Consider the following 23,706-nt stretch of genomic DNA (forward strand, 5'->3'; position numbering starts at 1 on the left):
ATATATATATATGTAGAAGCTCCAGCGAACTTGCAGAAGCTCCAGCGAACTTGCAGAATATGGGGCTGCAGAGCCTCAAAATTCCCTGCTGTGAGGGTCAGCCTGTCTGCTTCTCCATCAGTGCTGAAGGAACATGGTGGCTTGCCAGACCATTTCTCCCAGTGAAACCTAATCTATCCCCAGAGATCAAGAGCTTCCATGACTGGGTTACAAACAGGGGCGGCTCACTGACTCATGTTGTAATGAGCTCTCTGTCGTGACAGACGTTGAGTGAGGTGCCAGATCTCCTGTCTAGATCAGTTGGGGTTGTGTTAGCTTGGTTAAGATAGGCCTGTTCAGACAGATAGAGGGGGAAATTAACCTCATGCCTCCCATAGGCCTCAAGGATGGAAAAATATATCCTTAAACCCTTAGGGTGGTGTCAAAGTAAATATTTTGAGGATTACAGTTCTGACTGTTCCAAAATGATTTAGGGAATTGTATGCACAAAGGAAGATTATATAACTTAATATCAGTGGCCGGAAATATGAAAATAGTTTGGAAGCAAAAATAAGACAGATGCTATGCAAACAACTGTTAAATCATCTCTCATGTATGTGTGCAGTTTAAACAGTAAGAACATGAAGGGTCCTGTCAAAGCTGGGTGAAAAAGAGGCATGAATAGAGAGAGACGACAAGAATTGCAATTCCATTCTATTAGAAGAATATTTCTGCACTGACCCAGCGATGAAGTCATGATGTGGACAGACAGATTGCAGGTTTCCAGTGCATTTGCTGACTTCATCGGCAAAGGTCTGTTATTGTGGTTACTGTGCATAAACAACCACAATAAAATAAACAAACTGAATTTTGTTTGCATCAATCCTCCATCTGCTCAACAGAGACAGCTTGACAAGCAGAGATGTTAATACTAGTGGTAAACTGTTTCATCCAGTAAAAAAATCCATCCATTAGTGCTAATATTTCTAAAATCTCCCTGATGTTAACACTGAACCAACTCCCCTCTGGCTGTCCTCCCAGAATATGTTATAAAACTAAACTAATGAGCACTGCAATCCCCTTTTCTCCAGATAAGTCCCCCAAAAAACTCTGCTGTCAGCTTTGTATGTTACAGAACATTTTGGACCTGTTTTTGGAGAAAAATACATTTATAAACTATAAAATGCTAATTTGTTTTTCTGATCTTGGTCATTAATAATTAGAGTTCATGAAACTGCTCAATTATACAATAGACAGATTGTCAGATGGAGCATAAGTGGTGCCTTTTTTAGTGACTCTTTCTGCAGGTGTTCTTAATGAGTGAATCACTGAATCATTCAACTGATTCATTCAAACACACTGATGCATTCATGCACGAAACAAGTGACTGTCTTTATGAACAAGTTACTGAATTATTCACTCTATCAATTCATCCAAAAACAGTTTCATTCAAGAATGAAATAACTGTCTTTATTAGTGGGCCATTAAATCATTCACTCAAGCGATTTGTTCATACCCACTGATTCATTCATGTGTGAAACAAGTGACAGTCTTTATGAGTGAGTCACTGAATCATTCACTTAATTGATTAATTCAAAAACACTGTTTCAATCAGAAACAAAATGACTGTCTTTTTGAGTGAGAAATTAAATCATTCATTCAAACAATTCATTCAAAACAACTGATTCATTCATGAACAAAACAAGTGCGATCTTTATGAGTGAGTCACTAAATAATTCACTCGATCGATTAATTGAAAAACGCCGTTTCATTCATGAACGAAACAGTTTATGAGCAAGTCATTGAATTTTTCTCTCAACTGATTTGTTAAAAAAAATGATTCATTCAGAAATTAAACACCCTTATTGTGCATTGCTCGAAGATGCAATGGTTAAAAGGATCGGTCTTAAATGTAAGCTATTTGATATTAATGTATTTTTGACAGAACTGCTGTGTAAAGAGATGTCACATGCTAATATTCAGTTTCTACCTGTGAATGTACATGTATGTGGAGATCAGGAAACCTGCTCGTAGTGGGTCAGAAAGATGCTGCACAGCACAACTCCGCAACTCAATCCACCAGCAGCTTTCTATTTAAGTTAGAATTAAAGATGAAGCACTCTAGTTATACTTTCTAGGAAGAAGTGTTCTCCAAAGCTTTCACAGGCATCCTTCCACTTCTCACTGCGTCCCCTCTTCCAGACATCCCCAGGCTGCTTTTTCATTAATATGCTCACTCTCTTTGAAACTTGGGATAAACAACACAAAGTGTTTTCAAGTTATGAATATAAAAGGCCATCTGTTGTGTCTTTATGTAACTAGTCTTTTCATTGTGAATAAATAAATCACGTCATACCTTCCTGGAGACTGAAATCAAATGACAGACATTCATTGGAAGCAGGCTTCAGATTTGCTCTGTCTTTGCAACTATCATAGCAATGTTATCCCTCATACAATCAGAACACACCCTCCACATTTTACATTTTTAAAGTGACATGCATACCAAATGCGTTCTTGTGTTTAAAAACGTAGCACAGTGAAAAGTAAAAGAACACAGGTTCAGATAACCAAGTGTCGTCAGCGAGAACTCATTCATATGGCAATTTACCAAAGCAGAGTCCTGCCAGGACACCCATGATGACCAAACAATCCATTCAGCAGAATTCAACACTCCGTGTCACCCTGCAACACAGGCAGCTCCACTGCTCTATGGGATATATGGTTTTTGTATGAGGTGTGGGTGGTCAAAGCTTGCCTGATTATGGCAACGGTGTTGTATGTATACTAAAACTATTTAAAAAAATGTTTTTTTGTTAATTAAAATAAAAAATTGTTAAAAAAATTCTAAAAATTACAAACGCACATAACAAAATTATTAAAAATGTAATAAAAACTGAAAAATAAAAATTACTTCAAAATATTAACATTATATATATTATATTACGGGCTGCAGAGCCTCAAAATTCCCTGCTGTGAGGGTCAGCCTGTCTGCTTCTCCATCAGTGCTGAAGGAACATGGTGGCTTGCCAGACCATTTCTCCCAGTGAAACCTAATCTATCCCCAGAGATCAAGAGCTTCCATGACTGGGTTACAAACAGGGGCGGCTCACTGACTCATGTTGTAATGAGCTCTCTGTCGTGACAGACGTTGAGTGAGGTGCCAGATCTCCTGTCTAGATCAGTTGGGGTTGTGTTAGCTTGGTTAAGATAGGCCTGTTCAGACAGATAGAGGGGGAAATTAACCTCATGCCTCCCATAGGCCTCAAGGATGGAAAAATATATCCTTAAACCCTTAGGGTGGTGTCAAAGTAAATATTTTGAGGATTACAGTTCTGACTGTTCCAAAATGATTTAGGGAATTGTATGCACAAAGGCAACTTTGATTGTTGTGATGTGAATTACATGCTTGACCTGGGGGTCAATTAAACACAAGAATGCCCACAAAACACATAGGCAAGCTTCTTAAGATACGGTAACATTTGTGAAGTTTTATTCGAAATTTCGCTGACAAAAAAGGTACATTTTTTGTTTTCAATGGTGTAGCAATATATGAAGCACAACTTGCATAGAAGTCACTTTCAAACCAACAGCTTTCTGTTGGTCAACGTGGCAAACTTGTTGCAAAATCTGCATTACAAAATCATTCACCCTTACTCGAAATATATGATCATGCAAAAGAAATTTGCCGAACAATGGTACCAATGTGACCGCACTTTTAGAAATGTATCCAGTGTTCATGGTGTTGAAATTTTCAAGAACATTTTACATTTAATGACTTAAAAATGTCATGTAGACCATCAATAAAAAGTAACAAAAAAAACTAAAAAAGTTTTTTTTTAAACAGATATCATGAATTAATTCAAAAATATTGCATTTTTGGCATCACATGCTATTTAACAACCTAGACTAATCAAGCCAGCAAAAGTAAAATTTTTCAAACTTAATGATTTTAACACAAGTCAAAAGGGTCTGCATGTGTCCTCTCTAAGACATAATTTTCAGTTTTATGTTTATCTGCATGTTTTTCCATGTTGGTTTTCAAAAATCAGACAGCAATGAAGCCATTTTTATTAACATTTGTTGTAAAAATCAATAAAAAAAAAATCATGGCAAACTACTTGAGGTTTTGAAAAATATATTTTTAAAATAAAAAAAAAATTTAAAATTTCTCCACTCATGTAATTCACAGGTGTGTGTGGTCATGGATGTTCCTGCCCTAGTATGGCTGGTGTTGCTCTTGGCGAGTGGACGGCTGCCTGAAACGGAGGGCAGCACTCAGCAGTTTGACAGCAGTGATGAAGGTCCAGAGGTTGAATTCCTGTCGACTTCTCGCACACGACGGGCCCCAGAGCCTCCGCCGCAGGACAAGTGCTCCTACACCTTCATCGTACCCCAGCAAAAGGTTACGGGAGCCATCTGTGTGAACTCCAAGGAGCCTGAGGCCGTGCTGGAGAACCGTGTCAATAAGCAGGAGCTGGAGCTCCTCAATTCTGAGCTGCACAAGCAGAAGAGACAAATCGAGACTCTGCAGCAGCTTGTAGAAGTCGACGGCGGCATCGTCAATGAGGTGAAGCTTTTGCGCAAGGAGTCCCGTAATATGAATTCCCGAGTGACGCAGTTATACATGCAGCTGCTGCATGAGATCATCCGCAAGAGGGACAATTCACTGGAGCTCTCGCAACTGGAGAACAAGATCCTCAACCAGACCTCAGAGATGCTGCAGCTTACAAACCACTATAAAGATCTGGAGCATAAGTATCAGCACCTCGCCTCACTGGCCAATAACCAGTCAGCGCTAATTGCGCTAATTGCTGCGGAGTGTCAGAGAGGATCACCAGTTGTGGTCCCCAGGGTACCGGTCCAGCCTCAGCCCCCTCAGCCCCCTCAACCCAGACCCTCACCAACCCTCAATAAGCCCTACCAGCCGCCAACCTTTAGCCGCAACAACCAATTCACCAACGAGATCCAGAGCGATCAGAACCTCAAAGTGCCTCCTGCTCCCCTTCCCACCATGCCAGGAGGAACTCACAGCCCGTCCACCACAAACAAACCCTCCGGTGAGTCTCAGCTTCATTTCTCCAGTGTTGCATGTACTATTTGAAGGGAAAAACTGAAATGAGAATAAAATACTTGCATTTTGAGGAAATGGAGTATAGGCTTTACAAAACTTTCCTACAGAAAACAAAGCCAACATGCACCAAATGTATCCTTCAAAAGTTTGAGCTCAGTAAGATTTTCTGAAAAAGGAATTAATACTTTCATTCAGCAAAGACACATTAAATTGATCGAAAATAGGCCTGGCCGATAAAAAGGTATCGATATTTATCGACGGTACACCTTCTTCGAAATATATGATCATGCAAAAGAAATTTGCCGAACAATGGTACCAATGTGACCGCACTTTTAGAAATGTATCCAGTGTTCATGGTGTTGAAATTTTCAAGAACATTTTACATTTAATGACTTAAAAATGTCATGTAGACCATCAATAAAAAGTAACAAAAAAAACTAAAAAAGTTTTTTTTTAAACAGATATCATGAATTAATTCAAAAATATTGCATTTTTGGCATCACATGCTATTTAACAACCTAGACTAATCAAGCCAGCAAAAGTAAAATTTTTCAAACTTAATGATTTTAACACAAGTCAAAAGGGTCTGCATGTGTCCTCTCTAAGACATAATTTTCAGTTTTATGTTTATCTGCATGTTTTTCCATGTTGGTTTTCAAAAATCAGACAGCAATGAAGCCATTTTTATTAACATTTGTTGTAAAAATCAATAAAAAAAAAATCATGGCAAACTACTTGAGGTTTTGAAAAATATATTTTTAAAATAAAAAAAAAATTTAAAATTTCTCCACTCATGTAATTCACAGGTGTGTGTGGTCATGGATGTTCCTGCCCTAGTATGGCTGGTGTTGCTCTTGGCGAGTGGACGGCTGCCTGAAACGGAGGGCAGCACTCAGCAGTTTGACAGCAGTGATGAAGGTCCAGAGGTTGAATTCCTGTCGACTTCTCGCACACGACGGGCCCCAGAGCCTCCGCCGCAGGACAAGTGCTCCTACACCTTCATCGTACCCCAGCAAAAGGTTACGGGAGCCATCTGTGTGAACTCCAAGGAGCCTGAGGCCGTGCTGGAGAACCGTGTCAATAAGCAGGAGCTGGAGCTCCTCAATTCTGAGCTGCACAAGCAGAAGAGACAAATCGAGACTCTGCAGCAGCTTGTAGAAGTCGACGGCGGCATCGTCAATGAGGTGAAGCTTTTGCGCAAGGAGTCCCGTAATATGAATTCCCGAGTGACGCAGTTATACATGCAGCTGCTGCATGAGATCATCCGCAAGAGGGACAATTCACTGGAGCTCTCGCAACTGGAGAACAAGATCCTCAACCAGACCTCAGAGATGCTGCAGCTTACAAACCACTATAAAGATCTGGAGCATAAGTATCAGCACCTCGCCTCACTGGCCAATAACCAGTCAGCGCTCATTGCCCTTCTTGAGGCGCAGTGTCAGAGGGGACCGCCGATTGTGGTACCCAGGGTACCGGTCCAACCTCAGCCCCAACCACAACCTCAACCGCAACCCAGACCCTCACCACCCCTCAATAAACCCTACCAGCCGCCAACCTTTAGCCGTAACAACCAGATCACCAACGAGATCCAGAGCGATCAGAACCTCAAAGTGCCACCTGCCCTGCTTCCCACCATGCCAGGAGGAACTCACAGTCCATCCACAACAAACAAACCCTCCGGTGAGTCTCAGCTTCATTCCTCCAGAGTTGCATGTACTATTTGAAGGGAAAACAAGGGATGGGCGATATCTTATCGTTTGTGATATACCGGTAAAAATTCTCCCAACGATAAGAATTAGTCTTCCTGCGATAATAACGATAAAGTCTAGTTGTTGACATATGTGGTCCCCAGGGTACCGGTCCAGCCTCAGCCCCAACCGCAACCTCAACCCAGACCCTCACCAACCCTCAATAAGCCCTACCAGCCGCCAACCTTTAGCCGCAACAACCAATTCACCAACGAGATCCAGAGCGATCAGAACCTCAAAGTGCCACCTGCCCTGCTTCCCACCATGCCAGGAGGAACTCACAGTCCATCCACAACAAACAAACCCTCCGGTGAGTAATGTTCTTTTTAGCAGCATCATATGACCCCTTTAAAAGAACCAGGATTCCCTGAATTATCGTCATTGATATCGTTATCGTAATAAATACCAGAAATATCGTGATATATTTTAAAGCCCATATCTCCCATCCCTAGGGAAAACCTGAAATAAGAATAAAATACTTGCATTTTGAGGAAACAGATTATAGGTTTTACAAAACTTTCCTCCAGAAAACAAAACCAACATGCCCCAACTGTCCAACATTTACACTACCATTCAAAAGTTTTTTTTTTAAGGAATTAATACTTTCATTCAGGAAAGATGCATTCAATTGATAAAAAATGACAGTAAAGACATTTATAATGAGGTCTAAAAAGACCTCTTTTAACTTTTTGAAGTAGAAAAATTTGTACATAAATGTCAGAAGCAACATCAATAGTTATTGACATTAATTCAAAGTGTGATATTTCCATTTGATGACTCTTGTGTGGTTTTCAGTTCTCTCACAGTCCTCCATCATTATTCAGCACTGCCTATCAAAGTTCATTGATCTCAAATTCTCTCTGCATAGCGGCTCCCACACAGAGATGTGATGACAGAGCATCTGTTGTTGTCTCAGCTTTGAAATGCCAACATCTAGTTTGTTAATCTGGTCAGATGATGAATATCATAAACAATATTTTGTGCTGAGTCATACCCATGGGTGGCATTGTTGCACAAGACAACAAAAAGTTCTGATCTATTTAATACAATTTATCAGTTTCAGACTGAATGTTACATTTCATTTTACATGCTTTTGATGATCAAAAATAAGATGTAAATGAAAAGCCTAATTTTGGGGGTTAAATAATCCAGAAAAGTTTTATTTTCCAAAAAATACTGTTTGTTTTTAATTAACACTTATGCTTCATCACAATGAACATGACTGTTCTTTATCTCAATCAAAAGGAATCATGTTTTTTCAGCAGTTTGTAATCACTTTTTGTATGTGCTTATAATGCATTGCAATACTATAAGAATATCATGATATCATTTTTTGCTTATATCATCCACCCCAAAACCAACATATATGTTTTGTCCATTTATTATTTAAACCAAGACAGAGAAAATTAAAAAGGCATCAGTCAGTGGCTATATTTCCACTCCATCTGGTGACATGAGCAATTTCCTGGCTAGGTCTGCCTGCATTAATAGCAGAAGGTTACACAAACTCTCATCAATGAGACTTTCACAATGGGACTACAGTATGAAAAAGAGCTCTGGAAGGAAATAGAGAGAAAGATTCTGGACAGAAGACAAAAAAAAAAAGACTGTCAGAAAAGGTCTACAGTTGCTGAGTTGGGAAATGGTATAAGGACGAGCCATCATAGGCTGCATTTAAACGATAAATGTGTATAAATGTGTATGGTAATTACCCCTTATTATATATAGATTTTTGTTCATTTCTTATACACAACAGCCAGTGTATATACACAACAGCCAGTGCTCCACACAGAGATCTGATCTCATCATCATCCAGTCTGTCTGGAATGACATGAAGAAACAGAACAAACTGAGACAGACTAAATTCAGGAGAACTGTGGCAACGTCTCCAAGATGCTTCAAGAAATCTACCTGCAAAGCTACAGTACTGTGAAAAGTTTTAGGCACTTGTGTAAAAATGCTGTAAAATGAGGATTCTGTCAAAAATAATTCATTAATAGATATTATTTATCAATTAACTTCTATTAACTAAATTAAATCAACATTTGGTGTGACCATCCTTTGCGTTTAAAGCAGCTTTTGTCCAAGGTACACCTGCGCATAGTTTTTCAGGTAGCTTTGCAGGTAGATTTCTTGAAGCATCTTGGAGACGTTGCCACAGTTCTTCTGGATTTAGGTCTGTCTCAGTTTGTTCTGTTTCTTCATGTGATTCCAGACAGACTGGATGATGCTGAGAACAGATCTCTGTGTGGAGCACTGGCTGCTGTCAGACTCCTTGTGCAAACAAAAAGCTCACTGGATTATTACAATTATTGGCAAAATGAATGTTTGGAAATGTAAACTGATATTTCCTACTGACACACTACAGCAAAAGATAGAAATAACTGACTTAAAACCCTTTTTTAGCTGGTGAAAATACTATTGTTCTAATAATTTTGGCCACCACTGTATTAAAAGATATAACATTTAAAAAATATTTAAAAAAAAAAATACTGTATTTGCCATGAAAGAGTAGTAAAAAAGAAAGAAAAAAGAAATTCAGATAAGAGTGATCAGACCTCAGTCAGATGGCCAAATGTTGGACATATGTAAAGATGTGGCCACATTTGCCATTGTTCTGCAAATTAAAAAAAAACAAAAAAAATCCCGGCTTTTTAATATGAATCCATATGATCAAAAATTTTGTGTGGGGTCGGAAGATTCCCTTATGCAGATTTCAAGACAGGTTCAAGCTGGTAATGAAAACTTGCTGCAATGCACTGTTTTTGCCCGCAAAATTTTGCTGAAAATGCACTAATTTGACTGAACCTTAAGACATGGCAGTCGTGGCCTAATGGTTAGAGAGTTGGATTTATAACTCGAAGGCCGCGAGTTCAAGTCTCGATACCAACAGGAATTGTAGGTGGGGGGAGTGAATGTACAGCGCTCTCTTCCACCTTCAATACCACGACTGAAGTGCCCTTGAGCAAGACACCGAACCCCCAACTGCTCCCCAGGCGCCGCAGCAAAAATTACTGTCCGCTGCTCTGGGTCTGTGTTCACTACTGTGTTCTGTGTGCACTTAGATGGGTTAAAAGCAGAGCACTAATTCCGAGTATGACTGGAGAAGGAGTTGGGCAGGGAAGCACTCTATTGAAGTGTAGTCATTTATTCCAGTGTTACCAGACATGCGTGACGCAGACATCCCACACAAACACTGCACTCTATCAGGTCTGGGTCTTCCTGCTAGATAGAAATGGTCTGCTGATGGATTTGCAAAGTTGTTTTAACATGACCCACAGCACTGAAAATCTGTAAGGCCTCTCAGTTTCCTCTTCCTCCCTTCATGCTACCATATCTCCTCTAAAGTTCTCTTGATTTGATGGATTCGTGTTCATCTTCAGTTCAACACCTCATTCATCTTTGCGAATGTTAGCTAGGATCTTTGTAGTAAAAAGCCGATTTTCTTTTCACTGTCTTTCTCCTCGGCCATTACACTGTTTTTTGTTCAGGATGGCTCTCATTCCATCTCTCTCTCATACACACCTAATCTAAACTTTGTCCATTTGTCTGCCAGACATAACAGCTGCCTTTGTCTAAACTTCTCTCCATAAAGCCCCCTGAACAAGGACCAAAATATTGTCACTTTAAAACAGCAAATGCCTCAGGAAATTAGAAGTGACTCATCTACTCATTAATATCATTGTTCTCGCTAGAAACAAATGATTCAAATAATGTACCTTAGAACCTGCTTTCAGCTATTCTGTTCTGTTCCGGTCTTGATTTCTTTCTTTTCTTCATATACTTGTTTTGGCACTAATTTTGCATTAAGTGGCAAGTTTCCATGGTGTAAAATGTTCTACAACCAATTAAACAGAAGGGGGCTTAAAATGAGTTTCTAATTTGCTGACAAGCAGACTTCTCCAAGAGAGAGCAAGACATTGGTGGCTCCAAGATAATGAGGCAAAGAATGTGGAGTGAGATGCTTTTATTAGGATTCATGCAAAATGAATGTGCTCGAAATTTAGCACAAAACGCTGATAAAACCTCTAATCTAGAATTACTTTGGGCAGAATAAAAACAACATTTGTGTAACAGAAATAGAGTGAGATTCAAAGGTCAGAAACAGTCAAATTCTTATAATTCAAATAATTCAATAATAAATATCAAATGGTAAGATATTTTATATATGAAACGAAAATTAAAAAATATATATGAATACAAATGTTGAACCTTCAATACCACGACTGAAGTGCCCTTGAGCAAGACACCGAACCCCCAACTGCTCCCCAGGCGCCGCAGCAAAAATTACTGTCCGCTGCTCTGGGTCTGTGTTCACTACTGTGTTCTGTGTGCACTTAGATGGGTTAAAAGCAGAGCACTAATTCCGAGTATGACTGGAGAAGGAGTTGGGCAGGGAAGCACTCTATTGAAGTGTAGTCATTTATTCCAGTGTTACCAGACATGCGTGACGCAGACATCCCACACAAACACTGCACTCTATCAGGTCTGGGTCTTCCTGCTAGATAGAAATGGTCTGCTGATGGATTTGCAAAGTTGTTTTAACATGACCCACAGCACTGAAAATCTGTAAGGCCTCTCAGTTTCCTCTTCCTCCCTTCATGCTACCATATCTCCTCTAAAGTTCTCTTGATTTGATGGATTCGTGTTCATCTTCAGTTCAACACCTCATTCATCTTTGCGAATGTTAGCTAGGATCTTTGTAGTAAAAAGCCGATTTTCTTTTCACTGTCTTTCTCCTCGGCCATTACACTGTTTTTTGTTCAGGATGGCTCTCATTCCATCTCTCTCTCATACACACCTAATCTAAACTTTGTCCATTTGTCTGCCAGACATAACAGCTGCCTTTGTCTAAACTTCTCTCCATAAAGCCCCCTGAACAAGGACCAAAATATTGTCACTTTAAAACAGCAAATGCCTCAGGAAATTAGAAGTGACTCATCTACTCATTAATATCATTGTTCTCGCTAGAAACAAATGATTCAAATAATGTACCTTAGAACCTGCTTTCAGCTATTCTGTTCTGTTCCGGTCTTGATTTCTTTCTTTTCTTCATATACTTGTTTTGGCACTAATTTTGCATTAAGTGGCAAGTTTCCATGGTGTAAAATGTTCTACAACCAATTAAACAGAAGGGGGCTTAAAATGAGTTTCTAATTTGCTGACAAGCAGACTTCTCCAAGGGAGAGCAAGAAATTGGTGACTCCAAGATAATGAGGCAAAGAATGTGGAGTGAGATGCTTTTATTAGGATTCATGCAAAATGAATGTGCTCGAAATTTAGCACAAAACGCTGATAAAACCTCTAATCTAGAATTACTTTGGGCAGAATAAAAACAACATTTGTGTAACAGAAATAGAGTGAGATTCAAAGGTCAGAAACAGTCAAATTCTTATAATTCAAATAATTCAATAATAAATATCAAATGGTAAGATATTTTATATATGAAACGAAAATTAAAAAAGATATATGAATACAAATGTTGAATTGTATATATTAATGTTATACAAAAAATATTGAACATTTATTATATATTACACTTATCAGATTTTTTACTTAATTTGAAATTTTATTAATTTCTTTATTGTTATTAAAGGGGTCCTATTATGCGTTTTCACTTTTTCAACTTTAGTTAGTCTGTAATGTTGCTGTTTGAGCTTCATATCCATTTGTTTATTTATCACAATAAATATTAACCAGGATAATATTCAGCCAGGCATTGCTGCAAAATAAACACTCACAAGGATTGTTGACTGTGCAAAAATCAATTGTTCTTTTAGCTTACATGTGTTTTTCTGTTGTCTTTCTATTCATCAAACGCCCCGTCTGTTTCTCTCATTAATGTATACGCTGGTTTCCTCCTGATCTCCACAGGGATCATCATCTGTGGGCGTTAAGAAACAGAAGGTGGAGAGCTGGGAGAGGAGTGTCGGAGGTCTGGGTGGGAAGGGAGCTCTGGGGTCTCTGGTGGTGAGGAAGAAACCAGCCGATTCTGCCTTTAAACCTGCTGCCGCTGCACCACGACAGGCTGCTGACACACAAACAGGTTCGTGATGATCATGATTTGCTGCCCATGAAACATTTCTGTTTATTAGCAATGTTGAAAACAGTTGTGCTGCTTCATATTTTAGTGGAAACTGATTTATTTTTTTTCAAGATCCTTTGATGAATTGAAAGTTCAAAAGAACAGCATTTATTTGAAATAGATTTTTAAATGTCTATTTAAAAAAAAAAAGTCCATAAAAGTATTAATCTCTACAAAAAAAACAACTTTGACCCCAGATTTTTAAATGGTGGGGTATATATAAACTTTAATAAAAAAATGTCTTATGTATGAATTTAATAAACCAAAATTGTAATTGAATGATTATTTATTAACAATATTACCTCTATAAAAATAATAATTCAATATTTATTATTATTTAATAAACAAAAATGAATTATTTTATCATTAACCTTTTTTTACTGTTTTACTAATATAAATTGTATTAATATAACTAATAAATAGACATTTTAATTATTATTATTTAATAAATCTAAACTGCAATTTTGTTTTATTTATATAGTTAATAGATAGATATTTATTATTTAATAAACCAAAATGGCAGTGGATGTATATCAGGATATCAGGAGTTATTATTATTATTATTTCTCTATAATCAAGGAATGGTACAGATGTGAAGTACGCAAGCCATTTTTTTAAAGGGGTCCTATTATGCTTTTTCAACTTTAGTTAGTCTGTAATGTTGCTGTTTGAGCATAAAAAAGATCTGCAAAGTTACAAAGCTCAAAGTCCACTTCAAAAGGAGGTATTTTATTTAACAGAAATCACTTTTCAAAAACTACAACGAACGACTCGTTTGGACTACAACGCATATTTTCCGGGATTTGTGATATCACAAATATCGACGAATGGGATGAGACCTGGTTGAGCTGCACTAGAGAAGGCAACGAGTGTTATCACTATGTCGGAGACGCGCTAGCTTTCCCAAGGCATACGAACTTAGAATGGTTACAATCATCCGGGTTTAAATCGTGCTCAAATTGATTTTATATTGACGCAATATTTACACTGAAGCTCGCAGGAGGCTATGGTAAGGGGCATGACATTTCCCGACCAGGAACATAGAGGTGCCAATCACAACACACACTGGCCCAGCTAACCAATCACAGCATATTTCGTATTTCAGAAGGCGGGCCTTCATTTGATACAGGAACTATTCAAGCCGTTCATGCCAGACTGGGGAGAGAGGTGTTGTAATAATGTAAAAAGCTCGCAGGAGGCTATGGTAAGGGGCATGACATTTCCCGACCAGGCGCAGAGAGGTGCCAATCACAACACACACTGGCCCAGCTAACCAATCACAGCATATTTCGTATTTCAGAAGGCGGGCCTTCATTTGATACAGGAACTATTCAAGCCGTTCATGCCAGACTGGGGAGAGAGGTGTTGTAATAATGTAAAATATGTGAAAAATAATGTGTTTTTCGAACAACCTAGTATGAGAGCCTGTTCTAGTACACCCCCAAAACAAAATCAAGACTTTGTAAAAGAGCATAATAGGACCCCGTTAATACTAATACTACAACTACAAGTAATAATTCTTCTTATTATCAAATATATGATACAATTCAATAACAGATGTCTGAATGTGTTAAGTCTATGTGATGCTTGTCTCTTGAGATACAAAAAAAGGTAATAATCTATTGACCCAATAGAAAAAAAAGCTGTTTAATACATGCTCCTCCTGGGATTGTGAATGCTGGAATGGATTCAGTTTTGTTCACAGTAAGGGGCTAATGAGCTACTGCGTTGTTATCTTAAATTTGTCAGGTAATGTGATGGCTCCTATTCTGGCAAGTAGTTAAAATCAGCCAGCCAGAGAGATTTCAGAGACACAGACAGAACCCAGCTCAGTGGAGTGTGCACCGGCGGTCTGGGGTCTGTTATCGTAAATGCAGCCAGAAATATCTAAATTATAAGAGTGTGAATTTTAAGTACTGCTACAAGTGAAATACAAGTGAAACTGACTGGAGTAACATTTTAATACAAGAAGAGTTTGGAGTGGCTGTAAGTGAGGGCCAGCCGTCAGGCATGAGGCCTACTTTTTATAAGCTACAAGTTGAGAGTAAACACTAAAATGTTCCAGGCTACTGTAAGTAAACCACAAGGCCTCCGCAATGCTTTGGGGCTGAGATGTAGGATAACTGAAAGGCCGTCTGACAGATCTGACAGTAGGGAAAGCATGGTTAAAATACACAAACAATAATGTAACATGTGAGATCATTCAATTCACTTTCAATTCAAATTTATTTGTAAAGCGCTTTTCACATCACACATTGTTTCAAAGCAGTTTTACAAAAAAAAGCATGTGTCTACAAATCATCTGCTTCAAGAGTTTAAGTCTAATTTCCCTACTGAAAAGATCATCATATGAAGCCTGTCACGCTTTTTAATTAGCATTATCTGCTTCACCAGCTAGGCTTTGCTAGTGAATAGCATATTTGTGCTGCTCCATTCGGTAGACCAACACCAAACCAGCATAAACCAGCCAAGACTAACATGAAAATTTCTCCTTTGCTGGTCTTCCTCCAAGCTGGTTTAGTGCCCAGGTTGGGAGATCAGCTTAGTCTGGTTTAATATGTAGTTTTTTTCCCCAGCAGGGTGTGTATCAACCTGTGTCCTGTGTTTACTACTTAAAAAAAGAAGATCAGAGCGGGAAAAAAATTATTTGGATCAGGGAATGATTTTGAAGACAGCTAAATTATGGATGTTCTTCTGGTTCACATTGGAAAACTATGAAAATTGGAGCCATTTTTGACACGTCCCTATAAAAACACTGTTCTATGCCCAGGGAACTTTGGAAGTGCTTGCTTATCTACTTGTTACTGCATTATTTATCAAATGGGCCTTTCTTTGGCGTCCGTGCCAGCGTTATGTTTGGCTGGAAGAGCAGAGGCAACTTCCCAGGCCAGAATGGCAGCCAAGGTCAATCCTCTTCTTAAGAGCTTTTCCAGCTGTGCCACGGATGAACAAGAGACCTAGTGGGAGTAGATGCAACTGAGAATGGCGTGCAGAGGGATCCTTAGTATGACTTCCTTTGATTATACAATTGCTTCAGCTTTGCACCTGAATATCTCTTCAAGCCAACAAGTAGTTCTGTCCATCACAGTGTCATATACTCATGCAAAATTTGACAGCAACAGGCAGGACACTTCCTATAAAAAAGATAAAACTTCTCTGAGAATGTATCTTAAGAGGATATATCTTGTTAAGCCGTGTTAATCTTGTTTTTGTTTTTTTTTGTCAAGGTCCCTGGAAGGATTGTCTGGAGGCTCTGGAGGACGGTCACACTAACAGTGGCATGCACCTAGTGAAGCCAGAGAACACCAACAAGCTGATGCAGGTGTGGTGTGATCAAAGACAGGATCCTGGCGGCTGGACAGTCATCCAGAGAAGAATGGATGGCTCCGTCAACTTCTTTAGAAACTGGGAGACATATAAGGTGAGCCAGGAATAGAAATTCTGGATGATAAATTCTAGACATAATTATTATGATTATCAATGTAAAAATAGGGGAAATGAGCAGTCTAATTAAATATAATATCTCTAAAGTAGACAGAGGTGATAAATGCCTTTCTTTAGCAATGGTGATAAATTTAACAAACAAGTGAATTTATGTTTCTGTGGTAACAACTTGCATACGTTTTACCTTTGTCACTTAATGTCACATGGTCTATAACTCTTCACATAAGCTGAACCGTATGTCAGATAACATACTGAGCCATGCACTTAAAGAGGTTTAATGAGGAACATATGCCAAGCAGAAACTACCACACTGTGCTGAAATGCCTCAATGCAAATAAAAACCATTTAATGTTACTCAACATTAATATGATCTATATGTATATTTTATCTATGACATATACAATATGTAATATAATAATATCTCAAAAAAATCAATGCAAAGAATGTGCTGGCTAATGAAAGGCCTACCAGCAAAACAAAAAAGGAAAAAAGGAACAAGAAAAAAAGAACAAAAAAGTACAACCCCTACAGCAATTAATGAAATTGTTTCAGCCTCAAGGGCATGACAAAATAATATAGAGTAAGTAATGTACACTAAAATAAATATTTTACTTGGTCCATCAAATACTCAATGGCAGGTGCTCCTCTGTTTTATTACAGCAAGGCTTTGGAAACATCGATGGAGAGTACTGGCTGGGCCTGGAGAACATATACTGGATAACCAGCCAGGGGAACTACAAGCTGCTGGTCACCTTAGAGGACTGGTCTGGACGCAAGACATTTGCAGAGTACGCAAGTTTCCGCCTTGAACCTGAGAGCGACTTCTACAGGCTTAGGGTGGGCCGCTACCACGGTAACGCTGGTGACTCCTTAACTTGGCACAACGGGAAGCAGTTCACCACTCTGGACAGGGATCATGACGTATACACAGGTATCAGTAAAATTAGATTTGGATATTAGATTTTATAATTTATTTACTGACCCATACACATCTTACCTAAAAATGTGTTATTGTTTTTTTTTCTCAGGCAACTGTGCCCACTACCAAAAAGGAGGCTGGTGGTATAATGCCTGTGCCCACTCAAATCTGAATGGCGTGTGGTACAGGGGAGGTCACTACCGCAGCCGCTATCAGGACGGCGTGTACTGGGCTGAATTCAGAGGAGGCGCCTACTCCCTCAAGAAGGTTGTGATGATGATACGACCCAACCCCAACACCTTCCACTGAGCAGCACATAAACACAGGGGATGAACTGATAACTGCTCCCCCACGGTCGCCGTTCACCCTATAAAGTGTGATTCATGTGTGGTTTGGCTTCCTACGTAACATAGTTGGCAAAAGGACAAACAGTGTCTTGGCTGATGTAGCTGAGAGAGAACACCAAATTGTCAGGGACTACAAAAGAAAGCTCTATTAAGTGCTATTTACAACGCAGAAAATGAAGTGTGATGAATTGGCCTGTTTTCCTTACAATAACTTGTCACTAGGAAGTCATCTATTAAAAACATATGAACATGATGTGCTTTTTCACTCTAGTTCAGTCAAATCAAATGAACCTGTTCTTCTTTAAATATACAGTGCAACTGTGAATCTGTTGTCAGTTGTTTAGAATTATTTTATTAAATAGCATCAGTACTAAATAAGACACAGGACATCCAATCCAGTGATAAATAGCTTATGCTTTCCTAGTTTATTCAAAGCTAAGAGAATATATATATTTTCTGATGAGATAAATGACTTATAATTTATTTCAGGAATCTCATGTTTAAAATTCATAGAATGTTGTAGTTTAAAAAAAAATAAAAATAAATGCGTAATTAAACATAAAAACACATCTTAAAACAGTCATCAATTGCTCCATCTAAACTGTATTTACTGTGTAAATTAACTGTTGGTGTCAAATGAGATCCAATATGTTTATGTACATATAAACGTAATATTGTTGAAAATAATGTGTAATTTGTAATATACTGTAAGTGTAACTGATTTCCTCAAGTGCTGTCAAACTGTTGCAATAAAGGATGTACAGCTACAGGCTTTGTCTGTGAATGGATTGAACATCAATCTACTACAGCTGTCATGGTTCTGCTGTATATTGACCTGACAAGTTTATGAGCGAAAGTAAAAGGAAAAAGCACAAGCAATCCATTCGAAAATGATACAAACAACAAATTCACTCTTTGACTAGGTAAAAAGAAATGTTCTATAAATATAACAAGCTCCAGTGAGCAGGACAATACGCAACTTGGTTGGAAATCTAAGAGGCAATTGTATTTGAGGATTTAAAACCAGAAATCAGAATTTTGACATTTTGATTTAAATTAATAAAAAATAAAAAAAATATTATTATTAGTTATTTTATCTCTAGGTCATTAGATCTGTGTGACACAATTATATTTATTGTAATGAATTAAGTGATGATCACATAAATGATCACATTTGCAAAAATTTCTCCGAAATTTTGCAGGCACCTTTAAAATAAAAAGCTGTACAGATAATTGGAAAGCACATTGGTTTAGGCTATTCGCTTCTTAAGTACTTCTCAAGCTTCATTAAGGCTAATGGTTTTTAAACTGCACATTTCTGTTGTTAGGGAAGCTGGTAAGTTATTGGCTTTAATACTTTCAAAACAATATCATGATCATTTTTTCAAACAAACAAAAATAAATAAATAATGATTTTTACAACATGTGATGCTGTGCAATTTTCCCCATTATCTTCTATTCAGGATACACCTTTTCAGGGGTTCTTTTTGTACAAACTAAAGGTATCAATCATTTTCTGCAGTAAAACCAATAATACAAGTTCTACTAAATACATCAAAAAGAATTAAAAGAGTGTTTGACAAAACCCCAAACCCTTTCATTTCCTTTTTCCTTTGTCCCAATGGGAAATGGAATGGGCCACTGGAGAAGTGCAGTGGAAACTGATAGATCTGAAGTGACAGCGTGCACAACCTCAGCCACGTCAGGCAGTCTTTCCGTCCCTGTGGTTTCAACAGCCTGCTGCTCAGAAATGGGAATAGGTTACCCTGCAACTAAACCACACGGTACCGGCACCAGGTACAGCGGTTTCTGCTGTGTGACGTCTGAGAGAGCCCTCTGTTGAGTGGGACGCAGTTTACTGACACGCTGCCCAAGTGGAAGCAGACACTCAGTGTGGATTATGTAAAGGAAATTTGGTTAATGAAAAAGATGTGTGCAGCTGAGAGAAGCGAGACGACATGCGTCAGCTCTATCCGCATGTTTACCTTCTTAGAAATGACAGTGACTGTATGTTTGTACATTTCAGACCTCTAGAAAGGAATGAGCCCACAAGCTACAAGCCAAGAGACAATTTGACTTACTGCCATCTGAAGTTATTCCTGACTGGCCTTTTAGTTATTCACCTACCACAATGACACAAGAGCACCTGGAAAACTGTGACCATGAGCTTGGGACTCAAGCATGTGGCAATGACATACTGAACGGTCTGTTATGCTGTTCAAAATCAAACATCCACGTCTTATGAAGTGCATCTCGTAAAAAAAACAAGACAGTCAAACATCCAAAAAGCCTCCTAAAGGTAAAGCCTCCAGATCTCTTTCTGATCAGGTCGGGCTCTCGGCTGACAGCTGGATTAGTAATACGGACCTCGCTGCTGATGACTAAGATGGTTAGAGGGTAATTGAGTGAAAGATCTGGATCCTGTTCCCCACAATCCTGACAATCCTGAGGGAGGCATCCATTTCGAGTGCTGTCAGTGCCTTTAGAGGAGACTGATGTGTGTGTAACTAATCGCTCACTGGGCTTCTGCAACATCCAATGAGAGTCTCTGACAGACGTCTATTCATAAGAGAGAAAAAAGGGGCTACCAATTTGGAAATAAGTGCTACAATATGATTTCATTGTATTTTCCATCTCTACATTCCGTCTAAAGCCACTGAAGTGGCTAGAGAGAAAGTCAAAAAGCGCTTTCAGTTCATGCATTGTGTGATGACAGAATGCAAGCAGAAATCCTAAAAAACTCCTGAAATGGTTTGACAAATGCAATTTTCTTCCTGTGTTGACACCTAAAACAGGATATGGCACATTTCTCAATCATTACTGAACCAGACCGGCATACTGAAATGCCCTCTGCTGGACACCGTAGAGAGTGCAATTGAGACACGGCCAAAAAATATAATGAGGTGTTCACAGCCAACTTAAAAAGAACCCAATTAAGAAAAAAGTAAAAGCCATTATACTGAAGTAATTGAATGAGTCAATATCACAAGGCTGGCTAAGTCCAATGGGCCTTGACCCATGACCCATTCCTCTCCCTGACCCAAAGTATTCTTCTGTTCAAAGGGAGACTATTCAGCTTTAGTCACAGCCTTATTAATAACAAACCTGCATTAAAAACAATTCACAAAGCCAGTAAACCTCTAAAGACATTTCTGGCTGGATGTTGTCATGAGGTGTAGTCTACAAAATGCCATTAACACAAGTACAAATGTGATCTTTTATTGACACTCACCTAGGTAGGGGATGCAGGGGGTCATTTTGAGGGACCTGATGTACTCTCTCATGCGGTTGTAATTCTCTTCCTTTGACGTCAGAAAGTCAAGCTTCTCAAATGTGGCCTTGTCCTTTCGACTGATCAACTGTTCAGAACAGAAAGCACATACGAAATGAACAGTTCATTCAGAAAATTAGGAACAGCTAATGGATGTCTAAATCTAAAACATCTAAATCAGAGGTATTCAAAGTGTGAATACACATCAGGATAGGAACAAGTAGAAAATATTAATATATACCATTTAATATATATAATATATACAACTGAATACAAGTATATTTAAAGATAAAATTATTATTATTAATATATCCAGTTTAAATTTTATTTAAAGATAACTGAAAAAAATATCCTCATCAAACTATTTTTCTCAGTTACCTCTGTTAATCCATTCAAATATGATAAAAAAGCTATTTTTCATCTCATGTTACTCAGAAGACAGGATACAGGTTTAACTCATTCGAAATACTTATGCGTAATGTTACACTGTCAGATATGCAAAAGAAATCTATGGTATCTCTTGCTCTGGCTACTGTGTATAGCCCACCAGGGCCATATACAGATTTCCTAAAAGAATTTGCAGATTTCCTCTCAGACCTATTGGTTACTGTCGGTAAAGCGCTAATTGTCGGAGATTTTAACAATTCACGTTGATAATACAAATGATGCATTAGGACTTGCATTTACTGACCTAATAAACTCTTTTGGAGTCAAGCAAAACGTCACCGGGCCCACTCATCGTTTTAATCATACGCTAGATTTAATTATATCGCATGGAATAGATCTTATTATATCTGATCAAATGCACATTATTATTCTTTAGCCTGGGTTAAACAAATAAATTTTGCTTGGTTGGAACAGCAGCTACGCTAATTGTCTCTATTTGTTTCTCTGTTTTTGCCGTAACTAGGATTTCCACAAGCTTCAGTCTGGATCCAGAACACCTGAGAAGAGATGATGCCAACCCCTCAGAGGACCTCAGATGATGCCAACCCTGAAACAACATACAGAACTACCACATTTTGCTATAAGTTTGATTGCATCATATAATAATTGCTGTTAATAGTGTTCATCGTCTGTTTGATTACGTCTTTAATTGATTTTTCCGTACATTTCTGCCATATGTACATTAATTGACAGTCACCACTGATAAGCTACCACTAAATATTGTAGAAACTTAATTTGCTGTAAAGTTGCTTTGCAATGATTTGTATCGTGAAAAGCGCTGTACAAATAAACTTGAATTGAATTGAATTGAATAAAAAAGCTAATAAATTCCAGTAAAAACAAAAATAATATTATATAATATTTATAAAAACTGCACTCTAAAAAATGCTGGGTTAAATATAACCCAGTGCTGGGTTAAAAAGGGACAAACCCAGCTATTGGGTTGTTTTGAACCCAATTGCTGGGTCAAAACAACCCAATAGCTGGGTTTGTCCCTTTTTAACCCAGCATTTTTTAGAGTGTGTATTCAAAGACATAACTACATTTGGAAAACTGTTATAGTTATGTATTTGAATACATTTTAAATTTCATATAATAATATTCTTGGTTTTACTTGGTGAATTTATCACAATAGAATAATAACAGAAAATATTTTTCATCTCAGCTCTGCCTCTGTTAATTCTCTATACTCAGTATAACAAATTCAGTTAATATTCTGCCTCTGGAAAATAAATCGAGTTACTCCCAATTGGCTACTAACTTTAGTAGGGGGGACTTGAGGAGGCGCCGTTTTGTAAATTTTCTCAGAGGGGAGCACCACTAAGACTCTAAACAAAGCTGTCTGCAAATATGTTAAATATGAAAATTACGACACAATGAAATTGTGTTGCATTAAGGAATAAGTTCCCAGAACTCAGTGCCTAAACTCCAGGGGTATATTTCTTATTTACAGAAAGTGCATGATAACAATAAACAGGCTCAGTGTCTAAAATGCCTTTATGAGTGGCATAATTTCACCCAATGCTTCTTTACAGCACATGTGCTATTGAATCTGTGGGGATGACCATGTGCAAAACCCCTATTAGGATTAACAAAAAGCTCATTAACTGAAGAATTCCATCCCACATGACTTTATCACATCAAGAAGTGCATTTCCACAAAGTACTTCAACATGCTCTTCTAATGTTAGACAGATACACATATTCATCCAGTCAGTTCACTCTTTCATAGGTTTGGTCAGGAAGGACATTTTGCCCAACAATGCAAGCAACAGTTCCTGAAACCACACTGCTGGCAGATGACCTTCCACCAGTCTCCAGAGATGTAATCACACAGTACTGTTTTTCCCTTATTGATGTTCATATCTTGTTTAACTCTGTGTGTAAAATTCCCTTTGTGTCTTCTAGCATCGATTTTTTTTAGTGAACTATTCAAAAAAAAAAATTTGGGGGTAATGATGTCAGAGTTTTCATTTCTGGTTGAAAAATTGAAAAAAACAACAAAAACGAAATAAACTAAAATACATAATGGAGGGTAAATTAGGATCAGCTTATGTATCATTCTCAGGTATAAAATATCTAAATTAAATGTGAGGATAGAAACAAAAAAGGTGGTACGTTCAAAAGTAAAAGGAAAAACAGCAATATATAAAATTTTTAATATGTGACCCTGGACCACAAAACCAGTCTTAGGTGTAAATTTTCCGAAATTGAGATTTATACATCTTCTGAAAGCTGAATAAATAAGCTTTCTATTGATGTATGGTTTATTAGGATCAGACAATATTTGGCCGAGACACAACTATTTGAAAATCTGGAATCTGAGGGTGCAAAAAAATCAAAATACTGAGAAAATCGCCTTTAAAGTTGTCCAAATGAAGTTCTTAGCAATGCAT

At 38.1% G+C, this 23,706-nt stretch overlaps 2 protein-coding genes across 3 annotated transcripts in view; one reads left to right on the plus strand and one right to left on the minus strand.

Moving 5' to 3' along the window:
• The window catches only part of LOC107727328 (angiopoietin-related protein 2-like), a 23,282-nt gene extending 5,296 nt beyond the window's left edge, over positions 1–17,986 (plus strand). For both annotated transcript variants that reach the window (XM_016537173.1, XM_016537172.1), the window contains exons 2-5: positions 4,169–5,036; positions 16,111–16,304; positions 16,988–17,258; positions 17,356–17,986. In XM_016537173.1, the coding sequence (XP_016392659.1) occupies positions 4,181–5,036; positions 16,111–16,304; positions 16,988–17,258; positions 17,356–17,555 (1,521 nt within the window). In that variant the 5' untranslated portion in view covers positions 4,169–4,180 and the 3' untranslated portion in view covers positions 17,556–17,986. The remainder of the gene's footprint in view (positions 1–4,168; positions 5,037–16,110; positions 16,305–16,987; positions 17,259–17,355) is intronic.
• LOC107727327 (ras-specific guanine nucleotide-releasing factor RalGPS1) overlaps positions 1–23,706 on the minus strand; it is a 107,576-nt gene that overhangs the window by 52,637 nt on the left and 31,233 nt on the right. The window contains exon 9 of the mRNA XM_016537171.1: positions 20,826–20,952. Within this exon, the coding sequence (XP_016392657.1) occupies positions 20,826–20,952 (127 nt within the window). The remainder of the gene's footprint in view (positions 1–20,825; positions 20,953–23,706) is intronic.

This window comes from Sinocyclocheilus rhinocerous, unplaced genomic scaffold (genome assembly GCF_001515625.1).
Source record: "Sinocyclocheilus rhinocerous isolate Xijiao unplaced genomic scaffold, SAMN03320098_v1.1 scaffold1298, whole genome shotgun sequence".
Classification (NCBI taxonomy): Eukaryota; Metazoa; Chordata; class Actinopteri; order Cypriniformes; family Cyprinidae; genus Sinocyclocheilus; species Sinocyclocheilus rhinocerous.